Here is a 21,973-nt window from a genome sequence, read left to right on the forward strand (position 1 = left end):
AATCCAAACAAAATTTCATTTCATAATATAAATATTAATATCACTAATCCTAATTTATATTTATATATATATATAAATAATTATACTTATACATAATTTAAATATTTATGTAAATATAAATATATATATATATATATATATATATATACATATATACATACCTGTATATATCGTGACCGGAGGACTTCGGCGTCGTCGGCGGAACGGCGGAGGACGGCGGCGGAACTCGGGTGACCTGCAAATTGGGAGAGAGAGACGTGAGGACCGGAGGAGAGAGAGCAGTGAAAAGGAGAGAGAGAGCAGTGAAAGTGAGAGAGAGAGAGAGAGAGCAGTGAAAGTGAGAGAGAGAGGGGGATAGGGAGAGAAACTTACAGAAAATGGCAGAGGAGCAGCGGAGGACGGCGAAGCTTCAGACGCGCGGCCGGAGAGAGAAAGCGGTTAGGAGAGAGAGAGAGAGACGTGAGGAGAGGATCGGCGGAGGACATCGGCGGCGGAGGACGGCGGAGGGGATAAAATCGGTTTTTAATTTGGGGATTTAGGTCGAACTGAAATGAGAAAAACTGAACGCGCGATCTGGTATTTAAAGACATTTACCGACGATTTTATGGTCGCTAAATGTTTAACTTTCGTACCTAAATGAACTTAGCTTTTCAGTTCATAACCAGGCATTTAGCGACGATTATATCGTCGCTAATAGTTTTCCTATACATTTAGCGACGATAATATCGTCGCTACGTCATTTCGTTTTAATTAAATTGGAGGGATTTTTACCTCTTTAAAATTTGTTAAAATTCAAAATTAATTCGAAATCATTTAGCGACGATATTATCGTTGCTGAATATTTTCTCGCGAAATTAGCGACGACACAAAATAATTAGCGACAATAATATCGTCGCTAAATGATTTCGTTTTAATTAAATTGGAGGGATTTTTCCCTCTTTAAAATTCGAAATTAATTCTAAATTATTAGCGACGATATTATCGTCGCTAAATGAATTCAAAACAATTTAGCGACGATAATATCGTCGCTACATATTTTCCCGCGAACTTAGCGACGACAAGAAATAATTAGCGACGATATTATCGTCGCTAATTATCTTTACCGCTAAACTTTAAAATTTTTGGCACCAAATAATTAGCGACGACAATATCGTCGCTAAAAGTATATTTAGCGACGATATATTAGCGATGATTAAGTCATCGCTAATAGTTTCGTAGCTAAATGTCATATTTCTTGTAGTGTGAGGGGAAGCCATTACTCTTATACGTAGCGTTATCCCCCGCCACGGTAAGTGGGGCACTAATCAGGGAAGAAATATGCATTCATAAACTCGTCTTCTAAATATGAAAAACTTCAAAAATGTGGAGACTCGATACCTAAGTATCGAGATGCTCCTATTGGCAATGATAATATCGGCAAAAAAACTCTACTCATACTTTCAGTCCTATTCAAAATTGGTGATGAACCGTCCTCAACTGTCCCAACCAATCTGGAGATTGACTATATAGGTAATCAAGTTGAGCGAATATGATATCGAGTATCGAATGAGAACTTATACAAAATTATAAGTACTAGCGAACTTCCTCATTGCACTCCTGACTGATCATTTGGAAGACCTAGGATAAGATGTTGTATGGACCCTTAATGTGGACAAAGTATCTTCAATGAAAAGATCCCAAACTGAAATCCGACTAGTTTCTCCGATTGGAAAGGTACTTGAACAATCATTTTAATTTGGCTTTAGCGCATCAAACAACGAAGCCAAGTACAAGGCAACTCATCGTGGGTCTTAGGCTCGCTACAGAGGTGGGCTCCGAAAACGTGATCGAATAATACGACTCACAACTCGTGGCCAACATATTTTGCGGCTAGTTTGAGACCGCGATGAATGTATAAAAGACTATGTGGCCATGGTGCCTGACATCGCCAAGCAATTTGATAAATTCGAATTTAATCGGTTACCTATAAGAGAAAACACAACATCAAATGCCTTGGCAACATTGGCGTTCACTTCTGACGCCGATAGCATGGTACACCCGAGACGAAAAGTTACCATCCAATAAAAAAGAAGCATATAAGCGAAAGTCTATAAGCACAACTTGTGCTTAAAGAAGGAAAGCTCCACACAAGAAGCATCTCCAAACCTTATATGAGATGCCTTGGAAAGGTAAAGGCCGATCGGGTCCTGTGTGAAATCCTCGATGGAGATTATTCAAATCCCATTGGGGCTGATCGCTCACTATCAAGGCTAAACAAAAGGATACTTTTGGCCAACCATGCTCGCAGATTTCTCAAAGTGGTAACTAGGTGCGACAAGTGCCAACAACACGCACCAATAGTAAGGTAACACGACAAAGAGTTATCTTGAAATGTCGCATCTAATTCACCTTTAGGAAACAAAATTTTTCTCTTGTAACCTTTAGAAGCAAATGTCTAGAAGCGATATGCTGCTTCTAACCTCACTTCTAATCCCTTTATGCTATTTCGCAGAAAGCGTTTAAGAAGCATAATGACATTTCTTATATCGTTTATGTGAAACCCATATATATTTTTTTTAGTTATTTATGGTCATACTTTGACCATTTGTCTTTGGATTGACCAGGCTGAGGTGGCATGATTTAAAAAAAAAACTAATTCCCTCACTCTTCATGTCACTCTCTCTCACAAGCTTACTCCATCTTTTTCTCTCTCCTAGCTTTCTCTTTTTCTCTCTTTCTTTTCGACGGGTTTCCGACCAAATCAATGGGAGGTGAGATGCACCTCCACCACCATACCAAGTTCTAATCACAAGGATCATTTTGAGTACAAACTTCGCCCGTGGAGTCGCTGCCGTTCACTGGAAAAGCTCGGCCAAAGTCGGAGAAAATGTGAGTTTGGGATTGAAACTTCTTTTCGACATATCTTCTCCGTCCGAGCCTTAAATGACATGATTCTTTTTTAATTATCTTTGTTTTTAAGAGATCTAGAGAATTTCATCTTTCAAATCAGACTGGAAGTCGTTCGTCGGAGCATCGCCGATAAAACGTAAGTTTTGTGATTTTTATGTAGAACTGCGTTTTTGTGTGGTTTCTCATAAAACAAACCCCGCCAAGGTATTCAGGAGGTTGAAGAGTTCTAGAAACATTTTTCGGACAAATTTTCCAGTCGCAGGAAATTTCCGCCGCCGCCGGACTGCCACTGTTGCTGGAGCTCCGGTGCTGAAATTTTGAGGAGAGGCTACTCTCGAGTTTGTTCGACATTCTATTACTCTTCTTTTGTGAGAGCTTCATTAGATTAAAAATTGTTAGTAGTAAGGTATATGATTAGGTGAAATCACTAAACCTATTTTTCGACGAGATAGAGTTTTGAGTAATTATAACATAAAATGATTATGATCTATGATATGAAATCAATGTATTCGTTATCGGACGATGCGCTTCCATCCGGGGACATTATTGTCCAAAAAAGTTGACTAGAGAGAGCGATGGTGCATTCTTCTTCCTTTGTTGTGCAACGGGTTTATGCAGGGCGAGACTCGGGGTTACCGGTCGTTGGGCAAATCTCGCCCAATTACTTTGGGTCTAGCTTCGGTTGTAGGTGATTCGCGTCCACCCGAAGCCTTGCAATCCATGGTAGCTACTCTTAGCTTCATGCCGGAGGTTTCGTTGATATTTTGAGCTTTAAATAAATTGTTATTAATGATCGGTTAATAATGTATATAGAGTGGATACATAATGTGGTTAGATATATTAAAATGAACAAAAACTTAGGTTGGGTAATGGTTCTCCTGCTGAGTGATAGGTGCGTGTCGTAAGAAAACTCCTATTATCCCAACTAAATCTGAGCTGGTTCTTGAGTAGTTTTGAGGTTTTTCGTGTGTTTTGAAGGTTTTCAGGTCAAAAATGGGATTTCTATGATACTCTGGGCAAATCTGTACAAATCGAGGCATTCGGGATAAAAAGCGAGTCAAGAACGAAGAAGGAGTCAAGAAGACTCCAGACCTCGCGCCGCGACCCTCCTAGCGCGCGCCGCGAGGTTTGGAAAGCATCCCGAGCCATCTCTGAGCAGCTGGCGCGTTCCGCGAGGGTGTGGAAATGTTTACCTCGCGATGCGACCCCCAGACCGCGCGCCGCGAGGTCGAAGAATTTCAGCGTCGAAAATCCCCGAGCGTCAAGCGCGAAACGCGACCTCCCGAGAAGAACTACCTCGCGCCGCGACCCCTGTACCGCGCGCCGCAAGGTGCGCAAATCCAAAAGAGGAAACACGTTTTCTGGAGCAATCTGGGCCGTCGGATCAAGTTTTGTTACCCAGTCTACTCCGAAAATTAGAGGAAACACCCTAATTTCGACCTAAGCCTATAAATTCACTTCTCAACCTCTTGTTTAGGACTTTTGGCACTTTTTCATTGTTTTCACTTAGTGTTTGGGAGAGATAGAGAGAAAGAGGAGAGCCGTTCTTCATCAATTCGCGCCAATTACAGTTTTCTTCTTCTCTTTTACTCTTGAACTCCCGTATTTTAATTTTCAATTTAGTTTTCAATTATGGTTTCTTCTTCTTCTTATTCTTTTATTTTATTTTTGTTTTCTCGCTACGCCATGAACTAATTCCGTTAAGGACTATGGCGTAGCGGGTTTAGGATTCGGTTATGGATATGATTTAATATATTGAAGTTCAATTTCCATTCTCTACTACTTTGCTTAATTCAAATCCGTTTTTAATGCTTGATCGAGATTAGCTACCTTGTTCATGATTTAATACTTCAACTTGATGCTTGAGAAAGATTAGGTTGTTAGTGTTTTGGTTTGAATTACTATGATGCATGCCTAGGCTAGAGATAGTTAGGTTGCCATAGAATCGCGTTAATGCTCTTGATATGAATGCATGTTTTTGTTAGGGATTGAGTTCGAGAGAAGATTTTCCTAGCGTTGACATAGGTTGTTAGATGCTCGAGAGAGATTTAGCAATATTATTCTGTGAGTATGGTTAGCAAAGAGTAGTAAGTTGATTATTGATTGTGCGTCAAATTTGTGTATCCAAACCGTTGAATAAACCCGTGAAGCCTTGGTCCTTAGCCTCTCTTTCTGCTTACAACTTTCATTTGATTATTTTGTTATTTAAGTGTTTTAAAACTTGTCAATAATTTGTGACATCTTTCCATCTTTCCTTTTAGTTCAATTCGTGCTAGTTGATTTATTTGCTAATTAAGCGTGTTCCTCGTGGGATCGACACTGGTACTTAATTCACTATATTACTTGAGCGACACGTGTATTTGCGCACGTAAAAATCGCAACACTGAGCACGTGGAAGCTCACTCATTTTCTTCTAATTCCACTTCAGGTGTATGAAGATAGATTTTTGGTTGTAGAAATGTTGTGGCATCCCAACGAATGATGCGGAGATACACCTTTTCATAAGATATTCTCCTCCTTTACGGTAATACTTTGACTGAGATGACTCGACAATATTTGTCGTTTTTAAACTGTGGTGATTTGTTGATTGGTCGTTAAATTTTATTTGCTTACGTGTTTAAATCTCATGGGTGTATACTTTGTCGAATTTTCAAATGAAGTCTGACGAGGCGTTTTATTTTGTTGTCTTATTTTGGGGCATCACACTGTATAGTGGGAAGTTAATTATTCGAAGGGACAAATATTGATTCTAATCTATTTTTATTTTTAATTAATTTTATTTTTTAGAATTTATATTATTTTAATTATTAATTTAAAATAAAAGAAACTGATATACTAAAATATCATTCATTCATTTCCGAAAACAAAAACATATGTGAAAATAAAATATGTCAAATCTAAGAACATATATAGTAGTCGAAAATACCAAAATCTACGTAAAAAAAAAAAAAAAAAAAAAAAAAAAAAAAAAAAAATCTAAGAACAATCAAAATAACATGTCTCTTATCCCTCAAAAAAATAATAATAAATAACATGTCTCTTGACCCCATCGATATTTCAGAAAGAGCTGCTAGGACCGCCGATGCCGCTAGGATGATCCCGTTGGTGTGGGACGATCCCGTTCAATGAAAATGAAAAATCAAAACGTTTGCTCGTATATTTTCACTAGTTGAGAAGGAACGAATTATAGTTTACATAATATTAATTAATAGAAAAAAGGGAGGTAGTAATAACTAATCGGTTGCGTTTAGTATTTGTACTGTAGAAAAGATAATGGCTCTTTATACCTTTTAATTCTTTAGATGAATAATGGCTCTTTATATGTTGGCATATATATAAAAAAAATCTTACACAATAATAAAATGGGTCAAAGCTTTCCTCGATTGAACACACCATGGCTGACAAAGTACATGTGATATAAACGTACGGAAATATATATATATATATATATATATATATATATATATATGTATGCAACCCATGTAATTCAAGTGATGAATCAAGTAATAATATAAATGACCTAATTCCAATAAATATTCGTTCGTTACTTGTGAAACCCTAATTACGAAATGTTGGGTTTTGTAGCCCTCATTTGACCATGACGACCACAAAATAGTACCATTCATACAAGTAGCTATATATCGCCAAAAGTTCAAATATCAGGTACATAGAAGAAGAAACAAAGAGAAACAAACGTAGACAACAGAAAAAGAAAAGAAACAAGGATGATTGTTTTGGTGGAGATAGCGTAGTGAAAGTTAGTAACTATTTTCACGTATTAATTAAGTTAAAACGTCGAATGGCCACAATTACCGGACCCGAGACATATATTCTCTAGACAAAGTCCTTATATTCCTAATTGCATGTCATAATTAATTTCACACAACTCTACTTTCTAATCACATGTTGTTCTTGAAGGGAAAAACAAACCATATTAATCATGTCATGGTGTAAACGGAACGGACTTATTGTGTATGGGACGTTTACGTCTCACGGCGCTATAATCCATTGTGAAAATTTCTGTATCGTCCTTATTGTCAAAATCACCCTCTTCTTTAGCTTGACCTTGATTCTGAAGCTTATAATTGCCTGCAACGTGAACGTTATTTAGTGAATCAACATGTGTGGGTGTGTGTGCAGTGACGGAGCTAGAAAAGCCCATCAGAGAGGGCTAATCTGAAAAAAAAAAAATTCAGGGGAGCTTGATTGTAAAAAATTTATAAAAATTGGGCCAAAAGTATAAATTTTCAAGGGAAAAAAATGTAATTTTTTTTTAAAATGGGCAAAAAGTGCAAAAAAAAAAATTGAGAGGGGCTTAAGCCCCTGCTGGGCCTATACTGGCTCCGTCACTGTGTGTGTGGTGTGTGTGTTTATTGGATGTCTCTCATATTTTCTATCTAAATTGACGCTGAAAATAGAAAGACATCCAATAATTTTTATTTATTTGTTATATTTCTAATTCGCAAATAATTTTTACCGTAACTAGAAATAATATAAATATATATATATATATATATATGTATATGTATAAATATTCTTATCCCTAAATAATTACAGTAAATTATGACAGCTATTCATAATAACACATAAAATACGAAGTTTATACTTGTGGTACATCATAGTATAAAGTTCTAATCAGAGGGGATAATAAGAAGAAGAAAAAATGTGATAAGAAAAAAAGTGAGAAGATTAAATAATAAATTGAAGTGGAAAAGCATGAAATGAGTCCACATAAGTATACTATATCACATGCATACAAAAAACATATATTTCATGGGAAAAAAAAAAAAAAATTTACCTGCTGAAAAGTTTTTCTTCATTTTTCTGGTAGACCAGGCCATTTGTCCTTCAACCTGTTTCTTAAACATTAAAAAATAAATGAAGGAATATTCTAATGATATTGTTTGTGAATTTGAAAATAATATCAACACAAAAAAAAAAAAAAAAAAAACAAGATTATTAATTTCGAGTTTTTTTGTACATGTGAAATATACAGTACTTACTTCTTCAGCGAACCCAAGCTTCCTCGGCAATGTGGTAGGAGTACTAAAAAACGATTGTAGTGATTCAAGGTTTTGATGATCTGCTCGTGTGACAAGGAAAAATAAACATTATGTAAGGGTTTAATGCAAATATGCTTCAAATAGAAAGGTACAAAACAACAGATAAGAGATTAGATAATATATATACAGCAGATGTGTATATATATATATATATAATATATATACCTTGTTCAGAAGGTGATTGCATTTCTATGGAAATACACGTCGTTGATAAAACAGAGAAGATGATCAAATACGTCGCAGTCATGACTATCATTACTAGCTCCATTGTAGTAGCTTAGTTGTTGGTACAATGTATAGAATTCAAGATCATTTCTTTGATAAATACTATATATGGCGTGGGTTTTTATTATTTTTAAAATACCGAGAGAGAGAGAGAGAGAGAGAGAGAGAGAGAGAGAGAGAGAGAGAGAGAGAGAGTTCACACAAAGCACAAAACGGGGAGTTCCAACAAAAAACCCCCCGAGGTTTCACATATCTGTGTGGTTTCAATGTCCTTTTATTATGTATGTAAATTCGTAGATATAAGGGAAATGGCCGATTCTACTACTCATTTCAGTAGTTTGGACCAAAATATAGAGTAACCTAATTTTGGACACTTTTAGTAGTGTTTTGAAGAGAGATAATAATTTGATACCCGGTTTGCCCTTTAAAATTTAATTTTGTTCATTCAAGTCCTAAACCAAAACTTGCTCAATACGAAGTCTAGTACGTCTTGTTTATTGTGTCATCACAGCTCTCTCTCTGTCATCTCTTTTTTCTCTGCGTGTGAAGGACGTTTGAACTTCCTCCATGAGCTGTGTGTGTCTTTGAAGTGAAGCTCAGCTCTCGGCCACCTCGTCATCGTCTAAAAGTAAGCTTCTTTCGTTCATCGCCGTCGTCGTCTTCTCTCCTCTCTTTTTGTTTCTGGGTTTTCGTTCATCCTCGTCGGGTTTCTGAGTTTCTGGGTTTCGAAGAACATGTTTGTTCAACGTCATCCTCGTGCATCTTAAAAGAAAGTTTTTTTTTCGTCGATCATCTTTGTTTTCGTGTGCTTGTTGTCTGGGTTTTAGGTCTTTGTCGTTCTGGGTTTGTTGGTGCCATTACCCGTCGTCTCTGTGTTGTTTGTTGTTGGGTTTGTTTGTGTGTTGTTCTTCGTGTTTTTGGATGTTTGAGTTTTTTTTCGCGTTCTTGAATTGTAGACATACATGTCTACAGTCTCTGAAATTGTAGACTGAAATTGTAATTGTAGATATACATGTCTACAATTCTTGTAAATGTGGACGTATCGGTGTACACCTTCAGCTGTTGTAGACTAATGCGTCTATTACAACTGAAGTTGTAGACCTATATGTCTACAATTACAAGAATTTTAGACATGTATATCTACAATTGGTGTAATTGTAGATATACATGTATACAAATAGTCTCATTGTAGACATTTAATTTTTTCATACACGATAATAACAATCAGATATGCGTTTTTGCTATGCAGGAATGTTAGTTGTAACAATTGTAGATATTATAGGTCTACAGTTACTACAACTGTAGACGTCGATATCTACAATTGTTGTTAACTGTAGACTTATAAGTCTACTGTTTATTACAGTTTTTATTACAATTATACATATCAAGGGGAATTGGCAGCATAAATCATCAAACTCTTTCTCTGGACTCAATGAGAAAAACAATTTGAAATCCCTAAATAAGAAAAGGACCCCAAATTGCTTCTTATTTCTCTTGTCTGCTTAACTTCAAGTCGCGATCTTGCAGTCATGGGAGAGCTTTGCTACTGTGGCATTCCTGTTCGCGAGTGCGCTTCGTGGACAATTTTGAATCCTGGAAGGAGGTTCCACGGTTGCATCACAAAAAAGGTAAGCTCTCGAATCACGATTGTGAATCGCGTCTTTGTTTTCGCCGAAAAGTCACCTCTTTGTGTTTGTTTTCTCAGGAAGATGGTGGGTGCGGGTATTTCAAATGGATAGACCCAGAAATGTGCTATAGATCGAAGCAAATCATTCCCGGTTTGCTGAGGAGGAAAAACATGTTAGAATCCGAGAATGCGGGACTTCGAAGTCAAATTTTCAAGCTGAAGATGGCTCTGTTCGTTGTCATTGTCATTGTTGTAGTTTTTTACATGCTCTGAATATGTTTGGTTAGTCAGATAATAGCTGCTCGAATCAGATTTTAAGGTATCTGTTTTAAGGGTTTTGTAATGATGTAATTAAGATGATTTCAATGCAATGCAATGACAATTTTTGGTTTGAACTGATACTTTTGCAGTGTTATGGTGGTGATGAATTTACAATGTTATATTTCAGTGAGACAGGGTTAATGATAGAATTGAATTATTATAGTTGTATGTCTTTTTTACGTCTTGAATGCATTACATGATAGAAGTTGTTCAAATTGTAGACATCATTGTCTATAATTAAACTGATTGTAGACATTTATGTCTACAATTGTGGTGATTGTAGACATTTACTGTCTACAATCAGTTCAAATTGTAGATATATATGTCTACAATCATCACAATTGTAGACATCACTGTACACATCTGTAGACACAGCCATAACAAAACAAAAGCATACTGAAGCCATACAGTCATAATAAAACAAAACAAAAGCATACGAAAATATATAGCAATGTTTAGGCATTCAAACTTCAAATTGTCATACAGAACCATACAAAAATATAAAACATAGTTTTAAAAGTAACTTCATAGTTTGATATTTGAGTTCATGTAAACATAAAAATCCCAGCCCAAAGATGTCGGAAACTAGTCGTCAGATTCGTAGCCGGTCGCAAGTTTCACCGCCACATGGTCTCCTCAAACTTGTCCAATGCGCCGAAGAAGATGAAATTGTGGTCCGCAATCTCTTTTTCGGGGACAAATCTTACAAATCCCTGCATATCTCAAGAAAAAAACATGAAACTCTACACAAACAGTCCTCATATCACAAGAACTATATCTACGCAAACATGTAACTGTAGACATTTATAGCTATAGTCACTAGACATAAACATCTACAATTCTAGTGACTATAGCGATAAATGTCTACAATTACATAAATTATAACCTATGAAATCTTCAACACACAGAAAATGCAAATCAAAGAATTCTACAATCACATAAATAATAACCCAAATTCAGCTTTGCATGCCATCAAAAAGTTACCCAAAATGCTCAAAGTGAAGAAATGTACCTCATTTACAGTTGCTTTTCGTTTTCGGAGCTCAAATGGCGATGTTTCATCTTAATTTGACGCCGGCAATTCAGTGACTAGTTTTGGTTTCTTCACTCGACGAGACGTTGTTGGCTTCTCGGCGGGAGACTTTTTCGCTAGAGAGACTTTTCTTCAGCGGCGTCGGACCTTTCTTCGTCGTCCTCGAATTCTTCCGAACCGGCGCGCATTTTTTGGCTGTCATTTTCTGCAATTCAGCGTTTGAAAAAAGGTGATTCGTAGAGATTTGAAAGAATAATGAAGATTAGCAACGAACCTGAGATATTTAGGAGAGATTAGCAACGAACTCGGAGATTTCGACGACGTGGATGAGGATTTCCGCGATTTCAGCGAAGTGGGTGAGGGTTTTAGAGAGAGAAAGAGTCGATGTAGAAAAATCACGTTATTACCTTAAATATGGAAATAACTAAAAAATTTTGAAATTATAAAAAAAAATAAATGGAAACGTAACTATGATGCATTAAACATAATTTTTCATCAAACACAATGGGTCTATTTTTGAAGATCTCGACGCCACGAATTTGTAGGATCTGAAATCACTCAATTTCGAGTTCGTATGAGAAAGATATGAATTTTTGAAGTTTGGATACAAAAAAAATTATTTGAAAAAAATAGGAGAGAGAAAGTGACGAATTTGTTAATAAATAAGGGGAAATCAGACCTTAATTATTACCACATAAGTCATTTGGCTATATCCCTAAAAATTATCAGACATAGGCTAGATCCAAAATCACATGTTTAAAGTGGTCTAATTACTTGCAAATCTCAAAAAATAACAGTGTCGTTATATTTAAATTGTAATTAAGTATGTACATGTACAACATATTATTAAATTAACAGAATATTAAATCGCCGTTAGTTCACTCTCTCTTTTTGAAAATGAAATCTTATCAATACAGTTGATTTAGCGCTGGTTTCACGTGATGTGAAAGATATTTTTGGTGCAATGAAAGTTCAAATAACTTCAAGGAATCTGCAAAATTCAGATACACAAATAAGATCAACGAACCAATAACTGGTGAAATACAATGGACTAACAATTTTTTCCGAGGGGAGAAAAAATTCTATATTTGTGTAGTTAAGAAAAAAAAAATTAATAATAATAACATGCCACTGCAGATCCTACACGTTTTACTACACACTACAGAATCAAAGGTGTATTTTAATCATAAAATAACATCAAAAGAAAATTTCCGCTGATGTGTATACATTTATATACTTGACATCAAATGACTTAATACGCTCTCTTTTTTTTTCTTTTTTTTTTTCCTTTTTTGGATTGTGTGTGTAGAAATGAACCAATTAGAATCTACAGCACAGAATGCCTTGTCTCCAACCCCTATGCTTGCGAAAATTTCTCCGGTCAGCCTTTGCCATTCTTATCGGACTGCTATTCCATTCGTTCGGCAATCTGCATTTGCAATAGTTGATCATAAACATGGTCGACTACAATTATCAATCATAATGAAAATGAAAAGCTAATAGACCAAGAGTGAATTACACTGGGAAGGCAAAGGAGCGAGTGCTTGTTGTGCTGCTATCGGAGCGGAGAGAGATACTTCCCGAATACGGAACTGGGCCTGAATAGTTTATGCGGTCCGACATTGGGCCCGCCGCGGAGAAACTGGACTCGCCGAACTGGAAATGGCCCGACACAAACTGCGATCCGGGTACACTTTCTTCGCCGAAGAGCGCGGTCGGATGTGTTCTGTGCCGACCAGAATCGCTGCTCTGAGTCTGAGCCGTGACGTCTTGGAGTTGGCACGGAGCTTTGTTGTTCTCTTCGGGAGATTCGACCGATCCTGAGACGCCGGTTTGTGGGCGATCCTCTGTGTCTTCAACTTCATTCTTCTCGGTAGTTTCAGGGTCCTTGATCTCTGTTCCGGGACTCTCTGATGTGTCGATTTGAGGAGCGGGTTCGGAAGTTGGGTTGAAATTGAAAGTGATTCGCTTTTTCTCGACCTTACTGCTGTAAGGCAACTCCTTCGCTGTGATGCTATTTCTCGGCTCTTCGGGCACGGAATCGGGAGCCGCGGTTTCATGTGCTTCTTCGGTGTTATTGTTTTCCGACTTCTCGGCTTCCAACTCGGAACCCGAGCTCTGCGGTGGTGTTGTTTCGTCGGCCTTATCACTTGACACCTGGCAACAAGCCAAAGCGAGATACATCACGAATTGAACTCATGAAAATGCCACAAAGCCTTTTGACACTGAGCCACAGAATTCATAAATAGTTCACTATTGTGTTCATGGCATTTTGATCCTTCAAACTAATTTTATGAACAAAATTGCCCTCGGAATATGATTTTACATAAAAATCTATTTTTTTATTTATTTAATGAAAGCTTACACCTATATATCTTAAAACATATTTGAAACTTCCAAGATCATTAAGAACACATCTTCACTAACAATCCAAAGTTACTCTTATTAGTGTTTTTACAATGAGATTATGATTTAAATAAATTTTCGTACATGCTTAAGAAGTTATTTAAGTTGATAATCATGTTAAGTTTCATTGATAATATAATTTATTTTAAACGAAAATTAGTTTGAAGACTTCTGCTAAAAAAATAGTTTGGGAACCAGGATGTCAGTCCACAATGATTCAAAGACTATTTGCATTAATAAAAAGCTATGTTAAGCATTGAAGCATATAATATCATACCTGATCTTGTTGAAGAGAATTTGCAGAAGCCATGGAATGAGGATTCTCTGCTTCCGTCTCTTTCACAGGAATTACATTTTCCGGAAAGTTCATATTATCTTGTGAACTGCCATTCCCAAGCGTATCTTTCGAATCGCAATGCATTTGATCTTTTGACTCGGTTTCTACAGCAGACAGCTTCAAACCGTTCGCATCAACGGTACCGATTCCCGTTTCTTCTTTCTCGACTTCCATTTTTTCCACATCCTTGTCGTGAAACACGAACGTGCACAAGCTTCTCTCGCTGCTCTCGAACAGAATCTTGTCGCGTGAATTCACGCTCTCGTCGATGCAAATGTCCTTCACCGAAGCAAAGCCACACTCTCTGTAGCAAACTTGAAGTTCCGGCATTTCACACTCCACGGCGCTTTTTTCGGTGTAGAAACACACCTCGTTCCCCATCGGCTCGATCTCCGACGATGGTTTGATGAACGGAGCCGCAAATTCTTCTTCGCCGTTAGTATCGTTCACCAAATAAAGTAGCTGATCGTCGTCGACATCATCGTTCTTATTTAAAGTCTCCTTTACGACTTTTCCGGACTTGAGCCCGTTCGAGTCTAGAGAGAGTTCGTCGTACTCGAATGATTTGGGTTCTGGTTTGTGGCTTAAAGTCAAATGGCTAAACACTGATTCTCTTTCTGCGCGTAAATCAAAATTACAACTCCAGGTAAATACACGGCAGTGCTAATCCAAGTGTAAAAACAAAAGTAGATAAGTTTCGCTGTCGTGTACCTAGTTTCATGCTTAAATACCAAGGAAGGACACAGAAGAGTCTTCGGAAATAACTTAAGCTTGGATTCTGTAAAGTGAAACAAACAAAAGAAAAGGCATGAGATAAAAGTTCAAATGTGTTCAAGAAATCTCAATACTATACACACCCAGGAGCTATGGAATCCAATGCAAAGAGACACTTTTAACAGAGATGAAACATGTGAAGATATACAAGTTGCAATGAGTTGAGAATTTACGAAGAAAGTGGTTGGAAATAAGTAGTGAACAAGAAATATACAACTAGACTATCTGCTACAATAATTGACACCCACTTGAAAAAAAAGAAGACCACCATCAAGCTAAGATCCTTATTATTTATTTTCACCAAAAAAAAAAAAAAATTGATGGATCACAAGACCAACCGCGAAATTGAAAAGGAGAAATAAACATAAATTGATACGAAATCAAAATCAGTTGTGGCCGTTAAATATGCAAAGAAAAAGTGGACATAAATAACTACTTAGTCATACCAACCAAGGTTTAATTGAAGTTGAAATTCCAGTCTCAAATCCGAACCATCTTATCCAATTTAAATCAAACAATAACAGTTAAACTGAATAATAAACAACGAATAAAAAAATCTTCGGATATTGAAAATCAAAGTAGATGAAGTGTACCCAGTTCGGTTTGTTCCAAACAGAAAAAATATTGAAAGAAGACAAATCGTATACTTCCATTTGAAAAAACAATGGGAAAACAGTGAAGAATCTAAAGAGTCAGTTTCTCAGCGAAGAGAAAAGGACAGAGCAAAAGTTAAACATTTTTTATATTTTCTTGAACGAGGCCCCAAAGGCTTCAACAGCAAAATAATTATCCCGAATTTCTCGATCACAACAATAAATAAATTAATTTTAAACTAAATAAGGGTCGTCTTCTTCCAAAAAAACACCTTCCTTTTGTCACCTAGTAATGCCTCAGATCTAAAACCTGCTAAATACAATTCGGGAAAAACAGAACCCCGGACTATATATCTTATAGGTTCTATGACTCTTTAACAACAATGAAACCGAATAAAATAAAATATATAAATCTGGAATTGGATGAGAATAAGAAAGATCTAAATTCAGATCCCACCGAAAAAAATAAATAAATAACAGAACACCAACAAGTTCAGTATAAGAGAAAAATATCAGCAATACCTTTTTTATTTTAATATTCTTCTCTTCTTTTCCTTCTTCTCACGCTTTGATAAGCACTGCAACAAAGAATTTCAGATTTGTGAAACCGTGCCGAGATCAGAGGAACTATTCGTCATGAAACAGAGAGACTGTACGGATAAAATAAACACATACAGTTGAAGAAGCTGAAGAGTCTATAACCGCAAGAAGAAGGGAAAAAAAATAGTAGAAGAAGAAGAAGAATATCAGAGGTTTAATATACTCGTATATATACAAATACATACAAAGAATTGAATACAGAGAGAGACTACAAACGGCCTCTTTCAAGTAATTAATATTTGCATTTAATACCGAACCATTTCTCTCTCCCTCTCTCTCTATCTGTACTGCTAAACCACCATTTAATTCCTCCAACAAACAATCTCTCTCTCACCAAACACTATTTTTACCTGTTGTTGTGTTCATTTCCTTTTTTCGTGGTTCTTCTTAATTTGAGTCACTTCTCGAGAATCAAATAGAAATTTTTCCCAGCAACTCACAAACACTCGCTTCAAAATTTCCTCTGTATAACTCAACGACGATTGTCTGTTTTTAAAATAAAAGTCAAAACCAAAAAGAGAAAGAGAGAGAGATAGTCCTTTGATTTCCTTTTGTCAGTTTGTTGGTTTTCTTTTTCCTTTCTAGTCTTTTCTCTCTCCTGAGACACATATGTATTGGCAGGCCAAAATATAAGGACGGCAAAAATTGGGAGATGAGAAAATACGGCGTCGTACGAGGTGCCCTTTTATTTTTATATTACGTATCTTTTTTAATTTTTAATTTTTTTGTAGTTTGGTAAAAAAAAAATCAGATAATAATAAGTATAAGTGGAGAGAGAGAGATACGATAGTACACAAACACAATACATATTGTTAAGTTTTGAGCTGGCTTTTTTCTCGTTGACCAATCCATAATCGTCGTCATCATGATCATCAAATACCTCTCATTTGCTATATAACGCAGTACAATATTCACTTTTGTGGGTCCCACCCCATGTATGACCAGTAACGAGTGTGCGTGATAGGGATTGTCTGCGGTTCTGTGCATCGAGATTTACCGTGAGCCTTCGAACTCGTTGACTTTTTTATTTTTATTAATATTTTATATTTGGCATGTGAGTTGTCAACTTGTCACACGGTGCACCACCACCACTAAGGATAATATAGTAGATTAATTTTGTATTTGTTTAGTCAAAAGTTTAAACAAATCCTAATTAGGAAGATACTAATTCCTTACTTCAGATATTAGCGGTGATTTCTGAAATTGGCCAAAAGTCATGTTGTCATTGTTTGGAAATTCTGTGAAAATTTGTTGGCTTTCATTTCCTATTTTATTTATTTATCGGCAATTTGTGGTTTTGAGATTTGTTTTGATTAATCAGAAACCTATATTACCAAGTCTAGTTCTTTGCCTCCACATTGTTTTTTTAAGATTATATTATAGTATTTGTTGATGTTAGATTTCGTCAAACATTAATACGCAATTGATTGTGCTCAAATCATAATTAATTTGGCTCAAGCCAAGAAAATTAACCCGTGAAAAAATCCAGTTGGACATCTCATATGATTAGCTCGATACCCTCGAGCATTCAAGTGGCCGAGCTGACCTAGACTAAGGTCAAATAGGTCCCAAATCTGCGAGCTCACCTTGACAAAGGTGAGCTCACTCAGCAACTCCTCAACTGCTTCTCTGACAATGCAAACCATTCAAAAGCACAATCCCTCAATTGTTCCCTCGACGACACGTAACCCTCGTAAGACCGACGAGATCCGGATTCGACATATGACGTGGCCCTAGAATCCCGGAGCTCGTCAACCACTTCTTGCAACTATAAATATGAGATTCAAGAGCCAATTAATTTTCGCACGTTACATTCAGCTTACAACGCTCAGTATCGTCTTGTTCTCTCGAGCTCGTTATTTACAACCTTCATTAATTTTCATCATCGTTCATCGTCATTCATATTTCAATAAAAAGGCACAAAGCCACATTTTGCCCTAATTTCTGTCATTTAATTTATCGTCTTTTACGTTATTATTTCTTAATTGGATTTATTCTCATTACGAAATTCTGAAGTATATCTCTACAAATCTAAATCGACTCATTTTCATCACGAATAATTAAGACGGCTTTGAGGTAATTTCAGGCCAACATTAATGTTTTATGTTTTTTCTGTAAGACTGTCAATTGAGTTCAAATTAATTGATCTTGTAAAAAAAGTTCAAATTAATCAAAATATAAACCAGTTTACTTCAATTTAAATGTTAGATAATCGATTTATTAATTGAAGCCAAATTTATTAATGTTGGATTTATTCAATAGGATTTATTTGTTAGTCGTTTTATTTATTAGATAACTTTAATTAATTTATAAAGTGCACTCTTAGTCAATACAAAATAATACACTCCGGTTTGATTTTTGTTTCTCTTGTTTTTTTTTAGCAAACAACATTGTAATACTTCTAAACTTTAAAAAAAAAAAAAAAAAAAAAAATCCGGTACAAATTTTAATTCTATAATCTTTATTCACAATGCACCCATTAGCTTACATCATTCATTTCCAAAAAAAAATTCTTATTATCATTCTAATGTATATCATAAATTGTATAAGGAATGTCGATTAGTATTTATACTTTGTTTTATTTTATTTTTTTTTAAACGTGGGCGGTGCCACGGAGATATCATAAAAGCCGTCACGTATGGCGGAGGAAAACCGTGGTTACAAATAGAACAAGAACATAACAAAACCACAAAACCAATACAACAATCCAAAAACAAAAGCACTAACCCGTCGTGCGGGATCGGATCTCTTTGTCATCGGCTCTAATAGCCTCTTCCGAGCAAGGAGGGACAAGCCCCATCCATCTCGAATTAGATCTTTGAGTAACAGCAAAACGGGCTAAGTTGTGAGCCGCGACATTACAAAGGCGAGGAAGGTGCATGATTTTAAACTCAAACAAGTTGCTCACCTCTATCTTGATGTTGTGCAAGACCGTCCCGAGCTCCGTTGCGGGTGTCTTCCCCCCGGCCACCGCCTTGACCACCTCCGAGCAATCCGAATGAAGCTCTAGTCTCGACCCGCCGATACTACTAGCCAAAACTACGCCTTGGAGAACCGCAAACGCCTCCGCAAGCTGGGGGTGAAACCCCAAGCTTGGAAAAACGTTTGCGAGGCTAACACCCTTCCAGTGTGGTCACGAGCAATGCACCCCACACCGAACCCTCCCTGGTCCCGATCTAGCGCAGCATCCACAGTCACCGAGATTGTTCCTTGAGTCGGAGGGGTCCACCTAGGCTTGGTCGTCCTTTTCTCCTCTCGCCGACCCCCTGTCCTGTTCGCGTCTCTGAACTCTTCGAGGAAACTCCCAGTCCACTGAACAAGCTCCGTCTGATTCCAAGCTCTCTTTCCGGAGACGACATTATTCCTGTGGTTCCACAATTCCCAGATGATAGTGATATAGAATTCAAATTTACTCACCTCGAGATAATCCGCCGCATGGAAAATGGTGGCAAGAGCATCACTCTCTCTGTGCATCGGAAGAATATCACCGAACCCAGCCTCTTTCCAAACCTTTCTGCTCCACTTGCAGCCCCAGAGAGCATGGTGAACCGTCTCCGCTGTTCCCGCACAAATCGGGCATCGATCGTCAGTGATGACCTTCCTCTTAACCAGTTCGGTGCGAGTCGGGATCCGTCCTTTACAAACTCTCCAAGTAAAGAGCTTCACCTTAGGAGGAACTTTAAGTTTCCAGAGTTTTCTCCACCATTTCTCCATTGGGGACTGATCAGACGAACTGGCCTCAAAGATGACCTCCATAGCCACCCGATACCCACTCTTGACCGTGTACTTTCCATCCTCTGTGTAGTGCCAGCGCCGACGATCGGGGACCCCTTCCCCGCCGCACGGGATACTCAGAATGATACGAGCATCCTCCTCATCAAACATGGCCCGAATGAGCGGCTCGTCCCATTCACCGTCTAGTCTCCTAAGCTCTGCAACACGCATATCAGGGGGGATCAGAGGGGGATCAAACCACGAGAAGGATGTGGGTCTAGGGATCCACTTATCTCCCATGACCATGACCGACTCCCCGTCACCGATGTTCCATCTCGTACCAGCCAGGATGATCTCTCTCCCCCAGACCAGGCTGCGCCAAACAGAGGAGCTGTTCGACCCGCAGTGACCACTCAGAATATCCCCATGTGGGTAGTAACTCTCACTGAGGACCTTGCCCACTAAACTGTCTGAGGAACCTCCACACGTTCTTAGCGATCAAAGCTTGGTTGAACTTCTCCAAGTCTCTAAATCCCATGCCACCCTCCAGCTTGTTCCAAACGAGTACCTCCCAAGCAACTCATTGTGTTTTGTTGGCTCCGTTACAGTTACCCCACCAGAACTTAGCTATAGCCGAATGTATCTCGGAGATCAACGTCTTCGGGAGCTTGAAGCAAGAGGCCACATAGCACGGGATAGCCTGGAGGATGGGCTTGATAAGCACCTATCTGCCAGACTGCGAGAAGAAGATACCGCTCCAACCCTTAATCTTCTCCCAGATGCGATCTCTCACGTAATCGAAGAGCTCTTTCTTTCTCCGACCTGTGAACGCCGAGAGGCCTAAGTAACGTTTATGGCACTCCGTCCTCCGGACTCCAAGGGTTTGGGCCAGGGACTCCTCATCCTCCTCCGTCCCAACGTCTTTCCCGAAACAAACGTCGGATTTATGAAAATTAACCAGCTAACCCAAAGCCACGGAGTAGACCCGAAGGGCCTCCGCCACAGCCTCACACTCCTCCGGGCACGCCTTGAAGAACATCAAACTATCATCTGCGAACAGGAGGTGGGACACACGGAGGTTCCCGAAGCGGACTCCACTGATGGATCCCGTTTGCTCTCCCGCTCTAAAGAGGCTCGAGAGACCTTCCGAGCAAAAAAGGAAGAGGAAAGGAGAGAGCGGGTCACCTTGGTGGAGACCTCTCTGTGGGATCACGTGGCCCCGATTGACCCCATTGATGTTGAAGGCAAAACGGACCGAGGAGACACATCTCATCACAATTTCAACCCACCGGGCCGAATACCCAAGCTTCAGCATCACCGCTTCCAAGTAGGACCACTCGACCCGATCGTAAGCCTTAGCCATGTCAAGCTTCAAGGACGCCCACCTCCCGTTCCCAAACCTGCCTCTCTTCATCGTGTGAAGCGCCTCAAAACCCACCATGACGTTGTCGAAGATGAGTCTGTCACCCACGAACGCGCTCTGATTTTTAGAAATGGCTGCGTGCATAGTGCCTTTATGACGGTTTACAAGGCACTTGTCGACGATCTTGTAGACGACGTTACACAGACTGATGAGTCGGAATTCACTCACCCTCCTAGGTTCCTCAATCTTAGGTATAAGAGTAATGTTGGTGTCATTGATGCTCCCCACCTCTTTCCCTTCGTTGAGAATCCCAAGACAAGTTTCCGAGACCGACTCCCCTACCACGTCCCAGTATTTCTGATAAAAGATCGCCGGGAAACCGTCTTTCCCCGGGGCTTTGATAGGGTCCATCGAGAAGAGCGCGCTCCTAACCTCCGCAATCTCAAACGGCCGCTCGAGCTCTTGGTTCATCGCCTCCGGGATCCTGGGCTGGATAACCTCAACCGCTGCCTCAATATCTTGCCGAGACGGCCGCGCAGAGGTGAAAATATCTTCGAAGTACCTGGAGATCACTCCCTCAACCTCTACCCCGCTACTGCGCCAGACCTCTCCCTCATCAAGCAAACCACTGATGGTGTTCCTCTTCTTCCTCGTCGTAGCCTTACGATGGAAGAACTTCGTATTCTTATCACCACACTTCATCCAGGAGACTCTACTCCTCTGTCTCCAGAATTGCTCTTCCTTCTCCAACAAGGCGTTCAGCTGTCTCTCCTCGCGACGAAACACTTCCATGCAAAAACCCGGTCCCGATCTGCCCACCACCTTAACGACCGCTTTTTGTTTCTCGATCCGGTCCTTCCGCATCCTGTTCTCCCCGTACCCCCATCGGCCCAGGGCTTCTCTGCATTGTCTAATCGAGTCCATCAACGGAAGGCTCCGGTTTCCCCTAATACTCATGTCCCAGATCCTCCGAATAACCTCATCGCACCCAGGTTCCCCACACCAGGCTTCCTCGAAGAAAAATCTCC

At 38.7% G+C, this 21,973-nt stretch overlaps 3 protein-coding genes and 1 long non-coding RNA gene across 5 annotated transcripts; 1 reads left to right on the forward strand and 3 right to left on the reverse strand.

Annotated features, from left to right (window-relative positions):
* Positions 1-6,573: 6,573 nt before the first annotated feature.
* RGF8 (root meristem growth factor) lies at positions 6,574-8,254 on the reverse strand. Its single transcript, XM_089608845.1, has 4 exons — positions 8,118-8,254; positions 7,893-7,972; positions 7,688-7,742; positions 6,574-6,978 (listed from the first exon to the last, which is right to left on the reverse strand). Exons 1-4 carry the CDS (start codon positions 8,218-8,220, stop codon positions 6,833-6,835), a joined length of 384 nt encoding a protein of 127 aa, XP_089464971.1. The 5' UTR covers positions 8,221-8,254; the 3' UTR covers positions 6,574-6,832.
* A 466-nt stretch (positions 8,255-8,720) lies between these two features.
* Positions 8,721-10,061, forward strand: LOC149402721 (uncharacterized). Its single transcript, XR_016295995.1, has 3 exons — positions 8,721-8,805; positions 9,705-9,805; positions 9,883-10,061. It is a non-coding gene; the product is annotated as an uncharacterized LOC149402721 (long non-coding RNA).
* Positions 10,062-12,230: 2,169 nt separating this feature from the next.
* On the reverse strand, positions 12,231-16,490 carry LOC149402722 (18S pre-ribosomal assembly protein gar2-like protein). 2 transcript variants are annotated; one of them, XM_089609997.1, is made up of 6 exons: positions 16,219-16,490; positions 15,791-15,846; positions 14,613-14,679; positions 13,842-14,518; positions 12,678-13,315; positions 12,231-12,587 (listed from the first exon to the last, which is right to left on the reverse strand). In XM_089609997.1, exons 3-6 carry the CDS (start codon positions 14,620-14,622, stop codon positions 12,479-12,481), a joined length of 1,434 nt encoding a protein of 477 aa, XP_089466123.1. In that variant the 5' UTR covers positions 14,623-14,679; positions 15,791-15,846; positions 16,219-16,490; the 3' UTR covers positions 12,231-12,478. The 2 variants fall into 2 exon arrangements, with proteins under 2 accessions (XP_089466123.1, XP_089466124.1); XM_089609998.1 differs by lacking the exon at positions 16,219-16,490 and adding an exon at positions 15,944-16,133.
* A 984-nt stretch (positions 16,491-17,474) lies between these two features.
* On the reverse strand, positions 17,475-21,902 carry LOC149402723 (uncharacterized). Its single transcript, XM_089608502.1, has 5 exons — positions 20,549-21,902; positions 20,336-20,503; positions 18,989-20,052; positions 18,777-18,941; positions 17,475-17,636 (listed from the first exon to the last, which is right to left on the reverse strand). The coding sequence occupies exons 1-5, from the start codon at positions 21,900-21,902 to the stop codon at positions 17,475-17,477; spliced, it is 2,913 nt and encodes a 970-aa protein (XP_089464628.1).
* Between the last annotated feature and the right edge of the window lie 71 nt (positions 21,903-21,973).

The sequence above is a fragment of the Urtica dioica genome, chromosome 3, assembly GCF_054948205.1.
Source record: "Urtica dioica subsp. dioica isolate 48M chromosome 3, U.dioica_male_clone48M_v1_H2, whole genome shotgun sequence".
NCBI lineage: Eukaryota > Viridiplantae > Streptophyta > Magnoliopsida > Rosales > Urticaceae > Urtica > Urtica dioica.

Bases quoted from the DNA above. Each gene is read 5' to 3' on its own strand.
- RGF8 (XM_089608845.1), bottom strand. From the start codon at position 8,220: ATGGAGCTAGTAATGATAGTCATGACTGCGACGTATTTGATCATCTTC. The intron at 7,973-8,117 runs GTATATATATTA...TCACACGAGCAG, and splicing joins GCAATCACCTTCTGAACAAG to ATCATCAAAACCTTGAATCA. The intron at 7,743-7,892 runs GTAAGTACTGTA...TTTAAGAAACAG, and splicing joins AGCTTGGGTTCGCTGAAGAA to GTTGAAGGACAAATGGCCTG.
- LOC149402723 (XM_089608502.1), bottom strand. From the start codon at position 21,902: ATGAGTATTAGGGGAAACCGGAGCCTTCCGTTGATGGACTCGATTAGA. The intron at 20,504-20,548 runs GTTAGCTGGTTA...GTTTCGGGAAAG, and splicing joins GGTCTACTCCGTGGCTTTGG to ACGTTGGGACGGAGGAGGAT. The intron at 17,637-18,776 runs GTGAGCAACTTG...TCATATTTATAG, and splicing joins TGCACAACATCAAGATAGAG to TTGCAAGAAGTGGTTGACGA.
- LOC149402722 (XM_089609997.1), bottom strand. The intron at 13,316-13,841 runs GTATGATATTAT...GCTTGTTGCCAG, and splicing joins ATTCTCTTCAACAAGATCAG to GTGTCAAGTGATAAGGCCGA. The intron at 12,588-12,677 runs GTAATTCACTCT...TTGCAAATGCAG, and splicing joins CGCTCCTTTGCCTTCCCAGT to ATTGCCGAACGAATGGAATA.